This window comes from Pyxicephalus adspersus, chromosome 3 (assembly GCF_032062135.1).
Source record: "Pyxicephalus adspersus chromosome 3, UCB_Pads_2.0, whole genome shotgun sequence".
Classification (NCBI taxonomy): domain Eukaryota; kingdom Metazoa; phylum Chordata; class Amphibia; order Anura; family Pyxicephalidae; genus Pyxicephalus; species Pyxicephalus adspersus.
Window position 1 is genome coordinate 45,334,275 of NC_092860.1, and position 18,657 is coordinate 45,352,931.

General features: G+C 40.1%; 2 protein-coding genes across 3 annotated transcripts in view; both read right to left on the reverse strand.

Annotated features, from left to right (window-relative positions):
• The window catches only part of RIGI (RNA sensor RIG-I), a 28,143-nt gene extending 27,543 nt beyond the window's left edge, over positions 1-600 (reverse strand). Inside the window, exon 1 of one of the 2 annotated variants that reach the window (XM_072404416.1) lies at positions 481-600. The gene's annotated coding sequence lies outside the window, so the exon portion shown is untranslated. The remainder of the gene's footprint in view (positions 1-480) is intronic. The other variant, XM_072404417.1, reaches the window with a different exon arrangement.
• A 15,074-nt stretch (positions 601-15,674) lies between these two features.
• On the reverse strand, positions 15,675-17,346 carry LOC140325415 (E3 ubiquitin-protein ligase Topors-like). The gene is given in 2 exon segments (XM_072403238.1): positions 15,675-16,269; positions 16,271-17,346. Coding segments are annotated over 2 exon segments (1,671 nt in total).
• Positions 17,347-18,657: the final 1,311 nt, after the last annotated feature.

Below are 18,657 nucleotides of genomic sequence, written 5' to 3' on the forward strand. Positions count from 1 at the left end.
TATAATATTTAATATAAAATGACAAGCTCCCAGATATCTCTGTTTACTCCAGGGGTGCCCAACAGGTGGATTGCGATTTACCAGTAGATCCCAATGGCAACGCGAGTAGATCGAGGAGCCCTGCCTTTCAAAATAAACTTTACATTCCCTTAAACATTCCCTGGTGGGAATTATTCACTGTCGTTGAAACACATAAACCAGGAAGATTCTCACCAGGGAATGTAAGATTCCCTGCTTTATAAATAGAGCCTTATGTGTTGTTGTTATGAAGTTGTGGCATTTAAACAAGCTGCTCCCATGCACATGATTTGTTTGATTGTTACTATCACAGCAAGTATTGTAACCCAGGAATTATACACACAATAAATGCAGGGCTGAATGGCATGTAAAGTACAAATATGATTACAGACAGTATGATCTTATGTTATTATAGGATTGTTTTGTATCATATATATCTAGGCAGCATGTATTCTAGCTTACCTGGAGGTAGGTGTCTGTGACTAGCAGTGTGCACAGCTCCTGGCAATCCCCGCACTGGGACACAAGCAGGAAGAAGATTTTGTGAGAGAAACGAAACTGCTGTCCGGCCAGCTGATTTGCTGCGCATGCTCAGTGTCAGGGCAGATGTCATTACACACATTCTCCTCATACACACAGGAATCGAAAATATCATTGAGAGGAGGAGAGCGAGAATAACACTGATACTCTGCTGGGAAATTCCACACAAGGCATTAGGAATCGTAATGTTTGGGTCTATTATCTCAAGTATTGTTACACCTTATAAACTGACGGATTTTTTTACCTCAGAGAAATCCTTTAAAGTATATTCAGTCCTCAGAGACACCCTGCTACATGCAATTCTTTGGGAGCAGTGGGACCTCCCCACCATTTTAAGTAGTGGTCTGTGTGAGGAATACTCCTCATGTTGGTATCAGGGGTAAAAATGTTTCTTTGTGTTGGTGGTCAGTGAGCAATGCCTCTTACAATGGTGGCAGAGCATGAAATGTTCCTTACAAAAGTGGTCTCTTTACAGTGCCAGCCAGTGGGAAGAATGTTCCTTATATTGGTAGTCAGTGGGACAAAAAATTGTCCTTATGGAGGTAGTCAGTGGGAGCAATGGTTGTCCAGTCAGAATGGTGCCTGTACTGTATAAAATCCTCACTGTGATTTATTCACAAACAAAGCAAAAAAAATTAAAAAAAATGTATGTAGCCCAGACATTCATTACCATCTGGAGCAAGCTGTGCTTTGATATGCCAAAAGAAACAACTGCAGCGTTTGTCTTGGTCATTAAAGAGTTACAAGAGGTTTCGGAACAGCAAAAGATTTCCTCTGCAAGTCATGAAAACTGCCCCCTCCCCCCATTAAGCCTTTGTTCTGCACAGTACAGCAGGGAAGCCCGTTCGTGTCTAGGAGTCGCCTGTATGTCGGATGTCCTTAACTCGGGGACTACCTGTACCTTAGAAGGGGCGAGCTGAGCTGCTGAGAAGAATAGTTAGCTTGAACAACTTCTGTGTGTCTGCTGTTAACTTTTGAGAATGAATACCCCCAGGGCCTGAAACGACCAAGGTAAGTGAGGCTAAGGGCTAGGGAGCTAAGGGCTCCTTGTTTTATGATTGATTTACTGTTTAAAAGTATGGCTCAGATTGTGCATGCGCAGGCGGCTGATGCAGATGTTGTGCTGAGCCGCTCACTGCACCTCTGTTTCTCTGTGATTTTCATTATCATCCCTGCGCGCTCCATAGCCATACAGTCTCTTCCTTGAGCCTTCCAGCGAGTAACCATCACCCCTATGACGAGCAAAGGATCCTCTAAAGCTCGGGACCGGCTTGTAAAGTTGGGTGCTACAGTGTCCAAGATGGTGGCAACAGCCTCCACATCTAGCACACAGAGTAGGACAAGTCAATCCACTGCATCCAGGCCTTGGACAGTGGAAACTGTATCCCCTGTTGGTATGGGCCCACAGCATGATCCTTCAGCCAGAAAAGAGGAAGCAGGGGAGTGTAAATCCTTTACAGCTATGGAGCCACATGCTACTCTGGAAGTACATTCAGGAGGTAAGTAGTCTTTTTCTACCTCTGATGCCACTGCAGTGCCTGCCACATTTCCAACACATAGTAGTACCCAAGGTGGTTCTTTATTCCCTTGCACCCACTCAAGATACATATTCCCTATTCTGGGTCCTCAGTTTGCTTCAGGAGGATTCAGAGCCATCTAGCCCAAGTGGTTCATATTTGGATCCTCATCAGCCCAGTAGCTACTCAGGTGATGCAAGCCTAATTGCCAGATTTGCTGCCTTAGTGGAATGTGAGCTTAAAAAGGCCAGATATAAAATAACCATAGATTTAAAACAAGATTTTCAGTCAATAGGCCAATGATTGGAACTTATAAAACAGTCTCCCAGAATTGCAGTGCCATTTCCTCACCGGAAAATTGCAGCAGAAAGTAAAATCTATAAAATAGAGGTAGAAGGGTCAAGGCTTCTGCACTAGAGGCCTCCCGGAATATGTCAAAAATGTGGAAGCAACTGTAAAAGGTTTTATGAAAGGTGCCAGATCATGATGATATACATCTTGAATTTGATACAATACACAGAGCGATGGGCAGCCTCAAATCTGATGGATCACCAAGAGATGTTATAGTGCAACTGCATTTCTTCCAAACAAAATAGGCCTTTTGTGGTGGTCAGAAACCTTTCTGATATGTACATAGATGGTCACCCCATCTAGATTTTTACTGATCTTTTGCCCCTCACAATTCGAAAACGAGGTCATTCAAACCGCTGCTACAACTGCTTCTGAAACATAACATCAAATATCATTGGGCATATCTATTCAAGCTGTATTTCCATTACCAAAATAAATTCTTTACATTTTCTACCTTCAATGAAAGCGAGATTATGCTCACAGAAATGGGATTATTTTCCGCCGACTCTTCACATTAATATTCAGTAAAGGGCACTGCTGCTCTATTATCTCCCATCTGGACACAGGTTTCCAATTCTTCCTGAGAAATAATTCTTGACGCTTCCTATTTATGCCAATTATCTAGACTGAAATGGAATACGTCCATCACACCTTTTTGATGGTACTTTGTGAGGAAGTGATTTCTACATGACCGTGGACGCAATTTTATATAGCAACTTTATAGATGTTGTTGAATGTTTTGCCGTGTTTATTTCATATCTTTTGATTGTGAAATTTTACAAATATTTCTATTTCTTGCCTCAGGTTTCAGAAACAGTTCTAACACATTTCATTAATTGTTGAAATCGCATTACTAATAACAAACCTCTCTGTAATCTCATGTCTTGAAAAATTGAAGAGACGTTTCTATTAGGTTTTTTGATGCCTAAGGTTTACAGTGCTTTCATGGTTTACTTATTGTTGAAAATGCATTTTTTTTATAAATTTCTCTGTGATTTTCAGTTTTTAAGGCGTGCAGAGATATTTCTATTAGGCCTCCAGATATCGAAAGCACTTGATACCAATGGTTTCTATGCTTCAATTGATGAAGTGGTTAAAGAGGAACTAAACCCAAAAGTGCAAAAAATATTAAAAATCCACTTACCTTCAATCCCACAGGGCTGTCCGATCGATCTGGGGGTGTCTTGCATCAGGTCCCGCGTTATCCAGGCATCTGTCCAGGGCGTTGCCATCTTCTCCTCTTTTTCCTGGTTCTTCATCCTATGTCACCCGACCCAGGCGCGAGATCAAGTGACGTAGGATGAAAAAAAAACTTGTCAATCTCACTGCGCATGCGTGAAATTGTCAAGATTTTCTATTCTAACGAAAAGGCTTCTTCTGCGCATGCCTGAGATACTCAGGCATGTGCAGAAGGAGCACCTAAGAGCCTCCCGGCTTTGCGCTCCCATTCATTCTCGAGGGTTGTCTACCCTTTTATGTAAAGTGATATTTCTGAGTTTAGGTACACTTTAATTTTCAAAGGCTATGGTTGGAGAGGATAAAGATGGAGGGTGGCTTGCATGACTTGCAGAAGAAGTCTTTTGCAAAACACAGCTGCAGTTGTGGGTGATCTTAAGGGCTGATCTGTAACATCTTGTAACTCTTTAATGACCAAAACAAAACAAACGCTGTAGTTGTTTCTTATTGCATATCAAAGCACAGCTTGCTCCAGAAGTTAATGAATGTCTGAGCTCCATAAAGGTTATTTTTTGTCTTGTTTGTGAGGATTTTTTACAGTAACTGACATTATGCTGCCTAATAATATCTTAAGACAAACATCTGCCCTATGAAATAATGTACTTGTTACAACTTATACAAATTAACATTAACATACAAATTCAACTTAAAAACAAACCTACAGTCCCTATCTTGTATGTAACCCAGGGACTACCTGTAAATCTATTTCCCACTTCGCCTATTGCAATTCCTAGGAACTATTTTACGAAACCTCCAGAATAAATTGCCTAATTTCATATGGAATAATAAACATCACAGAATTAATGCTACCACTCTATTTACCCCTAAAGTACTAGGGGGTCAGGGCCCCAATGGTCTGCATTGGAAGCCATTTCATGCCCTTCTATTCCTGTAGAGGCATTATTGTGGATCCAGCCCAACAAGAGAAGTTCTTTTTTTATTGTATTCTTTAGCACTCTGGGATGGTCAAAAAATGAACCACTCTGGGGTAATCCAGAGTTTCCTCCTGGTTGTGACATATTCTGGTTTAAATTGTGGCTAGATAAAGGCAATATATTGTATTGGAGATCTCTTGGATGGAAGGGATGTTATGAGTAATGCTACACTACAGAAAAAAATATTCTCTCCCACCTTCAGAGACGTTCAGTTTCATGCAGATACAGTCCTTTTGAAAGTCCAAGTCTAAAGAAACAACTCCCTCCTATCAGAGCACAGCTTTTGGAAAATCATGTTTAGCCTTATCTGAGACAAAAGGGAGAATCTCAGCTGTATTTTTGGCTTTATTTGATCCTCATATGGAGTATTGCAGGCTCAGCTTCCTCTATATCATGAACTAATTCTCCTATTAAAGCCTGCTATAAAGTTCTAATGTGCTGGTACCTAGTGCCAGTTAGACTCCAAAAGTTAATGCAGGTCTTTGCTACAGGAGTCAACATGCCCAAGCGGTTAGACACATCCCAATTTGCACATATAAATTAAACATTTATAAAACCAATGGCCTGTCTGATTACATATATTCTTCTTGCAGCCCAAATACCAATAGCTTGGTATTGGAAAACCTCTAGTAAACCACTAGAGTTCACTATGAAAAAACTGAATTGGATCATGACAAACAATAAAATGACATGCTTACGAGATAATGCTAGTTTTTCATAAGACATGGGACCCTTAGAATTCTTATCTTTGATCTTAGATAAAGTAAGAGGAACCTACTGTCCCCCCCTTCCTGATCTTTACCCTAATTCTATTCCCATCTCAATCTTTTGGTATGAAGTTATAGAATATTTCTTTGCAGTGTTCTCCCAAGAAGATTTTTCCAGCTGGGTGGCATAAAAATGTAGCCAGGTGGGAAAGTTTTAGTTAAATTGGGCATGTACAATAACAATGACATGCAGATATTATCAAAGATAGGCATTTATTATTTAGAACATTTTTGTTGCATACATCCATGTGTTTTTACATCCAGTGACAATGAAGGAGAAACTCAAAGCCAGGATGGAGTAAGTTAAAGTCATTTCCTTCATTGTATACCTGATTTTAGATGTATTGCAGCAGAATTTGGTAGCGCCTTCAACCATGTGTCATTATGTGGAAATGCCCTCATATAATGCTGGAGTCTCCAGTGAATGAAAGGAGTGAGCCAAGGACATCCCCACAGAGGGTGAATAGACCCACAGAGGGAATGAATGGTTCCACAAGAGTGAACAATTGCTCAAAGAGTGAGCATCTCCAAAAACGTGAACGGTTCCACAAGGGTGAACAATTCCACATGGGGTGAATGGCTCCAAAAACTTGAACAGTTCCACAAGGATAAGTGGCTCCAAAAACTTGAATGGTTCGACAAGGGTGAATAATTCCACATGGGGTAAACAGCTCCAAAAACCTGAAGGGTGAACAATTCCACATGGATTAAGCGGCTCCAAAAACAGATCAACTATGTAAACCTTACAGAGTGCTCAATGTGAATTCATAATAAATATTAATTCTTCGTTTCTTCCTGGAGTCCCAATTGTTTTCGGCTTTCTCATAATCAAACTCATGCGGATCTTGTCCCTCCAAAGAGATCATCATAAGGTTATTCAGTGTGGTTTGATTCATGTGATTTCTCAAGCAAGTCTTGATTCTTATCAGGGGAGAAAACCCTTTTTCACATTCAGCTGTGCTTACTGGTATGACCAGTCCAATAGCAGCCTGTTTTGATAAATTTAGAAAAGACTCTCTAAGCTCACTTGTTGCTAGTTTAAGTAAAACCTGTTTTGGAGTGAGATTTTAATAATTTTTGATGCAATTGCCCACTCCTGTTTAGCATTATCATAGTTCAAAACAGGAGTGCCATTTTTAGAGTAATGATTAAAGAGTATTTCAGCAGACTCATTTGGATTGTGAGTTTCTGCATTGAAAAAATCTTTGAAAATTGTAGATGATTGACACATCTGGAAATCTCGCATCCAGGTGTTCGACAACTTAAAATATTTATCATAGATTCCAGATTTGAATGAGGTTACATTACTTTGCATAAACAATGCGAAGATTGCAGCATTCCTCTTCAAGATAGCCATGACACTGATGATAAACTGTCTTAATGATTGTACTGCAGTGTCGTGAGACAGCCATCTAGTATCAGTGGCCATTTTCAATTTATTTGAGAAATGCAAGGGTCAATCGGTGGTTCACACAATGACAGTTGATCAAGAGTCCAGCAGTTTTATCTTTGAGTTGTTTTGCTACTCCTTTTTTTTCTCCCAATCATAACAGCTGCCCCATCTGAGTCCAACAAGGTTGGATGTTTACAAGCCTAGATGGTCAAGAGTTTCAATCAATGCGTTATAGTTGATTTAATAGTCTCAGCTATGCCATTAGTCATGTTGGAGGTTGATATGAAACTAACTCTAACCTTAGTGAACTGGCAACATTTTTATTGTAAAAAATTAACTGTTTTACAACTAAGATGTCTGTGGTTTCAGCACACAGAATGCTGAAAAATGTATCAGAATATTTTTTTTTCAATATGTCAGACCTAATTTCTGATGCTAATACATCTAGCATTATCTTGCGTTATTCTTTCAGAAGTATAGTGAGCATTTTTACCAACACTGAGATGTGAAAAGGAACAACCCATATCTTTGCAATGTTCCAATAACGTTTCAAACAGTGTTGTATGTGGATCTCAAAGCTACTGGAAAGGTTTCTCTTTCTCTTAATTTATTTAAAACTGGTACAGATCGCTCAATTTGACCTATATACCTATAGTTTGCTCCAGGACTCGCTTTTCCAACAGATCAGTAGAAGACTCAATGTGCATCTTACATTTTTCATGGTCCAACAAACTTTCTTTTCTAATTCTTGTGCATGGCACAGTTACCCAAGTTAACTCCTTCTTTGGGGGATGCTTGTTAGAATATTGTATGCACACAGAACACCACATACCATTATTCTTAACCATCAGCCAACTAAAACCTTTTACCACTGTGTGTTGAAGCCAAAAAGGAGGCATACAGTATTGTAGGAAAACACGTTACAAAAAAGACATATAGAAACAATTTACAGCATGCCACTTTATGGTAGTGAAAGCAATTACTTAATAGTCATTCTGGTATAGGAACTTAGCAATCTTGTTGCAGGTTTCATTGGTCACTGATTTTAATATAGGTAGAAAAAGAAAGTGGAAGACAAAGAAAGAGAAAAAAAAAGTAGAATTCAAGAAAGAATTAGACAGCAATAGAAAGAAGAAGAGTGGGTGTAGGAAAGGAAAGACAGACAGGGGAAGAATAGGGGGGGGGGTGTGGAAAGACATTGTAAGCGCCAAGGTCCTATGGCAGTGGGCGGAGTAACTGTGTATAATCTACAGAGGTCTTGAAGTCATCCCAGTAAAACCAGGTACGTACTGGTCCGCGTGAGGGTTGATCCCCTGATCTCACAAGCTCTTCCATATATTGTATATCATTCACCCTGATGTACTATACTGTACTGTGCTGTACACTGGGTGGAGTATTTTGCCTCCACAACGGGGGAATGCAAGCCTTGGCCACATATAACAGATGGCACAGTAAAAAAAATTTTCAGTGCTTTATCGACATTGCCGACACATGCAGCAGGGCAAGCTGCGGTATGTCTCGTATCGTCACTCCTGTCAGTCTTTGTACAATGTCGGCTACACCCGCCCAGAATGAAACCATACCAGGGCAGCTCCAAAATATGTGCGTCGCCCATATCTCCAACACACTGAGCTTGTGTGCGAGCCGATCAGGGGTTCTGTACCACCTAGTGAGAAATATGTAATTAGTCTCTTGATTCAGTTTGCTAATAGAAGTCTTGTGCTTGTAATATAGCATGAGATCTATTTGATCTTTGGTGAACTTGGTATCAAGGTCTCCCTCCCATTTGGTAACAAAGTAGGGCACACAGAAATCATGGGCTGTCAGTTGCAATTTATACATGTAGGTGAGCACTCCTCCCACGGGATCTCCAGTGACACATAGACTCTGTAGAGGACTATGGAAGCGATTTTAATCCTGTGCCGGCGACATTTACAAAATAATGTGTTGAAATTCTATTTTTCCCCAGATATTTAGGCAGGTGAGGGAATGATCTGCCTGGAGCTGTTCTGTGCTGGACCAGGTAGAATGGTGCAAGAAATGGGTAGCTCAAAAAAATACCACTCTCAATCCAAATTTAAAAAATCGGATCCTTCCTACTAGTTGGGAACATGAGGTGTCCCAGTATAGGAGACATGGGGGAGGGGAAGGCAATGGTACCCTCTGCATGGAAATACCTTGCCACCACCCTAGGTGTTGCACCTATCAGAGGGTGGCGACCGTATCCTTAGTTGCCGCCACACTTATCATTATAGGAGACATTGAGTCTTCTATGTTCACCCACCCCTTAAAGCTGGCATGTCTGTGCCAGTCTACCATGCGGGTCAGATGCACTGGCCTATAGTATAATATCGGGTCTGGAAAAGCCATCACCCCCTTGAGCTTTCAGGAGTCGAAGAAGAAATGTGTTAAGGCGGGGGGTTTCAGTGTTCCAGATAAATTTCAAAAATTCAGAACAAATTTTTTGCAGCAAATGGAGAGGGATGCATATCGGTAATGTCTGGAGTAGATAAAGGAGACGTGGCATGTGTACTATCGTTGCTAAGTATCAGTCAGCTCAACTCAGAGATAAAAGATTCTCTTCTGTAACAATCAGCTAATTCTAACATTTCAATAAACAGCATAGAAACAATAAATGGTAATGAGGAATAAAGTTCATATTCAGATGAGTCCTATTATTCCTGCATTAAACTTTCCCCACTAGGGGGCAGGCATATAGCACCTTAACCACCCAACCGTTAACCCCGACCTTGGTTCGGGCTAAAAAAAGTTACAACTATCGATAAGCCCGAACTTTTCTCCCTACCTAATTTCCCCTCACTTACCTGGTCCCCGCTGCGATGATCCAGCGTCGACGAAAAAAAAAATACTCACCTTCTCCCCGCAGCTCCTCCGGACACGTCTTCTGTCTTCTTGCTTCAGCCGGCGAGTGCAGTGACGATCACCGGGGTTTCCCGGTGACGTCGCTGCATGCGTCGGTGCGGGAGGGAGGCGGGGCGGGAAATTCAAAATTTTGTATTGAGTTCCTTTGCATTGAACTCAATACAAAAATGCTGTATTGATATTATTGTATTATATATATATTATATAGGCTACTGTACATTACATTATACACTATTTTTTTTAAACTTTTTTTTAAAGGTTTTTTTATGTTTTTTAAAAAAAAATTTATAATTAAATGTATAACATTTTGGACATATTTCGGTGAGGTATGCGGTAATTTGGTGAATTATAAGTAATTATTGAGTAATTTGGTGAATTATAGCCTACAATCTAAAATAAATTTCCATGCAAAAAATGTAACACTTTTTGCATGGAAGTACAGAAGTTTGGAAAGAATTAGAATATCCGGCGTTCGCGTACGTGTCCCTCGGCGATTCCTGATGATGTGCGTGCATGCGCCCGTCGATGGGGGTCATAGCGGGAAATTCAAATATTTTGTATTGGATTCAATACAAAGTTCTGTATCCAGTCCAATATAAAATAATACAAAATATATTTATGTGGTTTTGTCTATAGGTATGTGGCGTTGGACTGTTTGACACTAGGGAGGTGTTTTAGAAAAATATATTACTATACAGTATACCGAATTATCGCATTTTCAGTATTTTTCATTTATTTATGTATTCTTGTTTAAGCTGATTTTTGTGTAATTTTAATTTTATTAAAAGTATTTTTTTTACATGATTGTGTGTTTCAAACTACTAGAACCCTGTTCGGACATATTTCTGTAAGTTACAGCTCTACAATTTAAAAATAAAAAATTCATGAAAAACTGTAACGCTTTTGGTACAGAAATCTAGACCTCAGTGTAACGCCCAGGTGGTTAATCAACAAATCTATTACATCTAAGAACAAAAGCAACATTGAGTTACAGGCATAAAACATATTACAGTTCAGCTGTAATGGCAGATACCTTTGGCAAAAAAACCGGAAGGACATTGACTAATGGTCCCAAGAAAGCACCAATCACAGTAGGGTAAAGATCAGGGTTCATTAACTGTGGGGCCCAGGGTATCCCTCTCTCCTCGTAGATCAACACGCTCAGGCCTCCGGGGAAAGTCTTTCCTGCGGTTCTGCTTCTTCTGTAGGGAAATCCAACCAGTTTGGAATAACAACTGAATCTAGTCTAGCATAGAGAATAATGCAGGAAGCTGTGCATGGTGGTGTAAAGCAAATGTCTCTCTTCCTTTCATCACTAACACATGGAATGGGTGTCCCCATCTATAATATGCCCCCGCAGAATGGATCAACTCTAATAGTGGGCGAAGTACACAGCGCATACATAAGGTCGGCACTGAGACATCCGGTAGTCACTGTATGCTTGCACCATGGAAGTCTACAGGACCTTGCCGGTTGGTTTTCTTACCCGCTCTCCTGGGACCCTGCTTCTTCCTACCACACGGCATGCAGTTTGTAAGGAAGATGCTTGTCAGTGAAAGCTGCCAGACTGAGAAGACCTTCATGCCGCCATCTCGTAGCCATGCCCCCCTCCTGGACCTTTTTTAAAAATTTGTGTAGTTTTCTGATTGCTCTTCTTACTCATGATGGCTGGTGTCACCTCTTTCCCTGTCTTTATGTTGGCTCCCTCCAGTGCCAGCTGTGGTCTTTCTGGTGAAGGCTGTTGTCTGAAGGGTTAAGGTTAGGGCACAGATGGAATGCACCAAGCGAGCCCACAAGATCCTGTATGCACAGATGGAATGCATCAAGGTAACTCACCAGATCCTGTATGCACAGACGGAATGCACCAAGGTAGCCCACCAGATCCTGTATACACAGATGGAATACAACAAGTTTTGAATATGTATAAGTGTAAAAAGTTACAAAGGATTATACAAGGTCTGCAGAGATATTCTCTAGGAATATTTGCAGGAATAGTTTTCAGGAATAGTCTGCCTAAATAGTCTACACAGAGTCAGTAGGGTAGTTTCAAACTAGTATTTGCAGGGGCCTGGGTTTGCCAAAAGAACATTGGAAACACATTTATTGACCCCTTCTTTTGGAGAGCCAGGTTCCAGAGGACCATTTTTTGGATAGGAGAGGGGGCACACATGCTTGCTGCTCCCATTTCCTATCCTTGAAGGTCCCAGGCCTAATGCATGATATGGTTTTATTACAGGTGATTAATAAAAAAAAATATAAATGTAGTTATATATATATTAGATTTACTATCCATGAACATTCACGCTAAAGCGCTGGTCTTTATAGAACCAGGGTCTGCACATTTAATGTCCCTGGCATTATGTGTAATTATGTCTGTTTTTTTTACGCCAAAAGCAGTACATTGTTTTGCATGGAAATTTATTTTTACATTGTAGGCCTATAACTCTTAGGCATAACTCACCGAAATATGTCCAATATTTAAAAAATGTAAGAATAAACTTTAAATAAATAAAAAAACACAAAAATCTGGTAAAACAAGGGTGCATAAAAATACTGAAACCTGTAATATAACTGTACAGTAGCACGCATAATATAATAATTGCTTTGTATTGGATTCAATACACTGTATTTTATCAATACACTTACCAGGTAAGTGTTTTTTTTTTAAATGATTTAGCTACCCGGAGTGTGGTTTGGGGTTACCACTTTCAGCATGTTTTTTTTACCCTGAGCCACACTTGGGATTACCGCCTAGGGGGTTAACAGCTGGCAACAGTGAGCGGTATTTTTACTGTTCATTGCCATTCCTAATAATTTCCTATAGGACTGCTGTAGGTAGAAACTACCATGTAGCGTGTCCTGAGAGGCAGTGGTTCCTAGAGTGAAGAAGTGGTAAACGCATTGCAGCCTCACCACGACTGTGAACCTAGCCTAAAGTAAAAATAGACAAAATACTGTCTCACTTTTTTAAAATACCCATTTCCCGGGATATATGTAGAGGCAATTTAATTTGTTTTTGATACAGTTCAGCAATCAGTACACTCTAAGGGTAGGTTAACAGCAGTTGTGCAATTTTGCAAGTTCAACCACTAGTCTGGCAGTGCTAGTTCAAATAGCAAGCAGTACTAGTACTTATGTCACGTATCCCAGGAGGCTTTGGGCTGCTCATTCTGGACATGCCCTGAAGTTTTGTTGAATTCACACTGGTTCCTCATGCTAGGAAACAATGATGCTACTGCAGAGGTAATAGTACTGCTCACCAGAGCCCCTATTAGCTTCCTACGTGGCTACAGCCATGTAGCATCTCCCCAAGCAGCAGCATTTTTTGGCTTGAGGAAGCGGTAAATGCATAGCAACCTCACCACCAGTTTTAATTCAGCAGAATTCAAGGGCATTTCCAGAAGGAGCAGCCCAAGGCCTCCTGGCGTATGTGACACAAGTGTCTCAGGAGATTGCAGGTTTCTCCTAGTAAAGATGGATGGGGAGGGGTCCTCCAAAAAATGTAAAAAAAAATGTATATAAAAATAAAAACCACACACATTATCCCATTATATAAAAGGGATTGTGGCCCTTTTATATAATGTACCCTTTTATATCTATGTATATACCTCAGAAAGATGAAGCAGTAGTAATTAGATGAAGTCCCCAGCTGCCTGCACTCATCCCTTGCAACACGTGTTGGGGAATGGGGCAGTGCTTAGCAGATCTTAGAAGATATTTGGAGACATTAGCAGTTGTTGCTTAGTAGGTCTGCTATGACCTGCTATGGGGTGGGGGGACAACCAATGTCCCACCCTTGTTGCTGGTCAGAAGGTCCAAGTGGGGGGCGGGGCTTCCAATGCCCACCTGTCATCGGTCTTTTAAACGGATGACAGCAGGGCAGGAGCAAGCCCATCGTCATCCGTTTGAAAGTTCACAGTAGCCATGAAAGTGGGATATTAGCCGTCCTACTGTCATTGCTGCTCAGAAGATTCCTGAAGATTTGTTTTTCATTTGAAGAATCAAATGAAAAACAAAAGAAATATTAATAGGTTAAACATGTCATTAAAAATGTGTTTGCAAATGACTGGGAAAGTCTAGTGGCTGCTGCTGTGGCTTCTTGCTGCTAGTCTGAAGATACCCATAACAAGATAACAAGTAAATACAGTAAAACAATGCATTGTTACACAATATTACTCTGGAAGAATTTGAAAGTGTGATTTTACACAGGAGGCTTTATATTATTTATCTATATAAGCTGATGGGAAAATAGAAGCCCGATTTTATTATTGTTAACTAGTATTTATATAGCATTGTCATTGTATTTATTTACAGTGTCTTACCACTAACTGTCCCTCAAAGGGACTCACTTTTTTTTTTTTTTTGAGCCTGGAAGAAACCCACTCAAGCATAGGGAGATTCAGATAATGTCCTGGCTATGATTCAAACCTGGCATCCAGCACTGCAAAAGCAAAAGCCATGGTGTCACCTAAAACAAAAACATTATATAAAAATATACAAAAATGGGAAAGAGTTGCCTATTTTTGTTTGCCAAGCAAATGTAAATAATTGCTAGGATCCTAGCGCTATAGTCCAGGTTTTGCTTCAGGAGCTTTGGTTTGCTTTTAGACTCTAAAACAGTAACAGGCTATAGAATATTAGCTCATCTGCATCAACATTTTCCAGGATAAACAAAGTGGCTGCCATTTCATTGTCTTTTTGTAGAGGCTAAGTGCTTGGCTGCAGTTGCCACTGTCTGGTTTTATTACTTTAAGTCACTCTCCTAAAGAATGCTACGGTAATAAGTATTACTACTTTTCCTAATCACAGTGTTTTAGTCACTAGTGTTCAGCAAATTGTCATACAACTTGCCACACCATTATTAGCTTGTTTCAGATGTGTGAATAACATGACTGACACCAAAAGATCAGCTTTTCCTCCAGGTAATCAACGTTCTTTACAATAGGTTTAAAGCTACGTACACACTTCCAATTATTATCGTTGGAAAACGAACGACGAACGATCCTGCACGATATCTACGAACGATCGTATAGCACCGATCCTGCACATAGAGATAACGACACGATCGTTCGTAGATATTGTACACACAATAGATACGATCGTTTGAGCGATAGAGGAACTATGTGCACGACAGGAAAGTGAACGAACGTTCGTTCATTACGCATGCTCAGACCATGGACGATCAACGAACGATCGTACACACGAATGATGTTCAACGATCGTCGTCCAATCCGATCCGCCGGTCCGGTCGTTCGTTTCCAACGACTTTCCTCGTTCGTTGGCGTCGTTGGTTACTTTTTTTACGAACGATTTTTGCCCAATCGATCGTTCGTCATTCGTTCGTTGTTCGTTTTGAACGATAAAAATTGGAAGTGTGTACGCACCTTAACAATGGCAGCTATCATCATATCTCAGTGGATAGTTTGCTCTAAATTTCTTCTTTATCTAGCTGCCTATACCCACATCCTCTCCCACAACAAAATCCAAAGGAAAATCACTAGTATTTATAGGAAGAGAACATATGACTTTGTCCTCTTCTGCCTGTTATGCAATAAATGATATCTGAGCAACAAATCACCAGACAATGGAGCTCTCACAGTGAGCTGGGGGCGTAGTAGTGCTGGTGTAGTATGATTGCAACAATCCACTTAGCTAAAAAAACACATTTTAACAAACGTATATCAAATGAGTCAAAGAGGAGCTCTCTGCTTTCTTGATTCTTTCCTTTGAGAAAAAGTCTGTAAATGATAATCAGGACTGGCAGAATATCTTGAGCCAAGACTGCTACCATGGGAATGTTTTTATAAGACCTCTGAAATTCTTCTCTATCACAGTTCCTGCTATAATATGTGTACTCCCAATAAGTACTGCGATAGTTATCAATCTCATCACGACTTCGTGACCTCCCCCTGCTGCGCTTTCTTTTTCTAGAGATGGATCTATTTCTCTCTCTGGAGCTTTCACTTGACAGAAAAACAGTTCTACTTCTCCAAGATGGACTTCTATCTCTACTACATGATCGTCTCCTTTCCCTCTAACTTCTATGTCTCCTTTCTTGAGATTTTGTTTTTTGTTTGCTTTTACTGTGACATTTTTTGTGATTGTCATAGATCTTATTCTGAGATGGAGAATAACAATCAGAGCTTAAATACCGTTCTCTCCATTTGGATGTGCCTTCATCGTGAGAATGTCTATCATTTTCCCTTGATTCAAGCAATCTTCTAGATGAAGCATCTGTTGATCCTTTCTCTCTTCTTTGTTTGGAATGAGATGATTTACGCCTATGCTTAGTCTTGCATGAACGTTTATCACTTGATTGGGATGAAGAAGAGGAAGACTGATGTGACTCACTACTGCCATATAAAGCAAAAGGTTTTTCTTGGGGCGTTTTAGTTTGCTTGAATATTACTTCACAAAGGGAAGGCTCTGAATCAGAAGAGAGTTCAACTAATTCTGGAGTTCTTTCTGCAAGTGGTTTAACAAACCCTACTATAATACAGTCATCAGAAGGAAGGCTCAGTCTCTGATTATCATCAGTGTTATCAATATTCAAATTGGTGGAATCCAGTCTACTGCTTGATGGCTCCTCATCTGAACTATCAAATGGAAGTAAACACATTACTAGTTTCCTGCTCCACTGTAGAGTATGAAGGGCCAGGTGTTTCATCATCCCAGGGAGTTTGGCCAAGTTCAACAGAGGAGGAAGGCTCATCGTGATCCCTGATACCTGGGGATATAGTGATTACAGAGGATAATGATTCCCTACCTTCTTCTTTTGAAGGTGCAGGACAATAGTAGTTTGCATGCTGGTCATAAAAATCAATATTATAAGGGCAACGTGCAAAATTGATAAACTCATGAAAAAAGTGTTCTGTAAAGTGAAAAAAAGCAGGCTGCAAATCCTCTAAAAAAGCTTGACTTTCCATGTCCAATTGAGTAACATAGATCATAATGATTTGCATCACAATGTTCACCAGGGAACCGTGTGTACCAAACACCACTGTCAATTCTCGTTTAAGCCAGGGCACAAGCCGATGAAGGCAAGCAGGATTTCTGCGGAAGAATTCAGGAGATATATCATGATAGCGCCCTCCATCCTGAATATTTCTGACACGTATTCCAGATCGGTAAAGTTCCCTCCTGAAGTTGATGAGCTCCTGCTCTTCAATTTGTCTCATTATCCTGCCCTCTGCACTTGCTTGCCTCCTGGAAGCAAGCCTTCTCATCATTTCTTGAATATTGCTGATGCTTTGATTAGAAGGTCTGTTTGTGTAGGGCTCAAACAGAACACCATCATTTGGTGGCGAAAATGTTCTGTGTGCAGAGGATCTTAATGTTTGCATGGGCAGGTGACTGTCCCTTGTCATAGTAGTAGGATAGCGAAATCTCTGCCCATCTGGACCAGCAAAAGAACCATTTAAAGTGGGCATCAAAACATATTCCTTAAAGTCATCTTCAGTTTGGACACTGTGCAATATGGAATTAAAGGGCTGCTTGCATAGTGGGCATTCCACTTTGTTGTTGGCCCATTCCTTTATACATTGAAAGAAAAACCTATAGAGACATGGGTCCAAGTGCGATGTATTATCAAAGCGATCCAGACATATGGGACACTTTAAATCAGGGGAAACATCTGTTGGGGATCCTTTATTGTGCGATTTTCTGGAGGAACTTTTAGGGCTGCTAGCAAAAGAAAAACTCTGCATAAGAAAATGACGAACAGTTAAGGGTTTTTATTTTTTTTTTACTAATAACCCTCTGTATATTTCTACACAATGTCTATCTGCAGGCAATGTGAAAATGAACACTGGAAATGGCAATTATCTATACATAAAAGATTAAACTCAAATCTGTAACTGTACTTAGGCATAATCCCACCAGGTGGCAGTTCACTTCTGTCTGATAAAGTATGTCAAGGTAAAACCTAGAAGATTTAATTGCAAAATGGGGCCAAGTTTGTTTAATGTACTAATAACCAATTTAAGCATTCAAATAAACTATGGCTAATTACATTTTTCTTAGTTATACAGCAGATATCCCAGGCAAATTTACCTGTCTGGAGAATGTCAGATTCTCTGCTTTAAAAATATACTTATGGGGGATGAACATACTAATCCGCATAAATCACCAAGCTAGTTGCATTTTCAAGAAAGTGAGCTTGTACAGCCACCCTACCTTCCCAGTTGTGGCTGTCAGAATGTAATAGAAAATCTGTAAAATGGGCTCACAGACAAACACACAATTAGTAGTGTTCTCCGCAGCCCCTTTTAGCACCACCTGGCACTTTTCAGTTAAAACCCGGCTGTTTTTTGGGGCTTACAAAAAAATTGGGTCATAATTTAGGGGCCTCCACCACCCTCCTACAGCTTCTTCCCACCCAACTTTAAAAAAAAAGTTCAGGGGAGAATACTGTAGTAGAGTAGGAAATGTGAGCGCTAATGGATAAATTTAGGCTTTAAATGAGGATTTCTGTAACTTTGCTTAGAATGGGGATAAAGTGGAACTTAAACCTGAACAATAAAAAAAAAACTGTGACCAGACAGGGTCCTTTATTGAGATGTCTCAATAAACTATGATCCAAATGTCCACCAATGTAGCTCCACAACAAACACACCGACTGTAATACTACCAAAAAAAGCACAAAAATTCTACAGAGCAGCAATGTAATTTGTTGATCCAGATGATACAGTTTCCCTGGTGTCCTCAAATGACTCCTGTATCCAGGCTTGCTGCTTGGTAGAATACTATGCTACAGGTTTTTTAAAAGGAAAGTATCCTTTACTCTGATAGAATCTCTTACTAGCACATCAATATTTATGTATACAGGTTTATACATCATCATAATCATATGCAGAAATCCATCACACAAGTCAATTTCTAGCCTTCATGGCACAACCACCAGTTATTAATTGGGTTTTCTATTTGGCTGGGAAGGAATGACATAACTCTTAAGCTACGTACACACTTCCAATTATTATCGTTTGTAAACGAACGACGAACGATCCTGCACGATATCT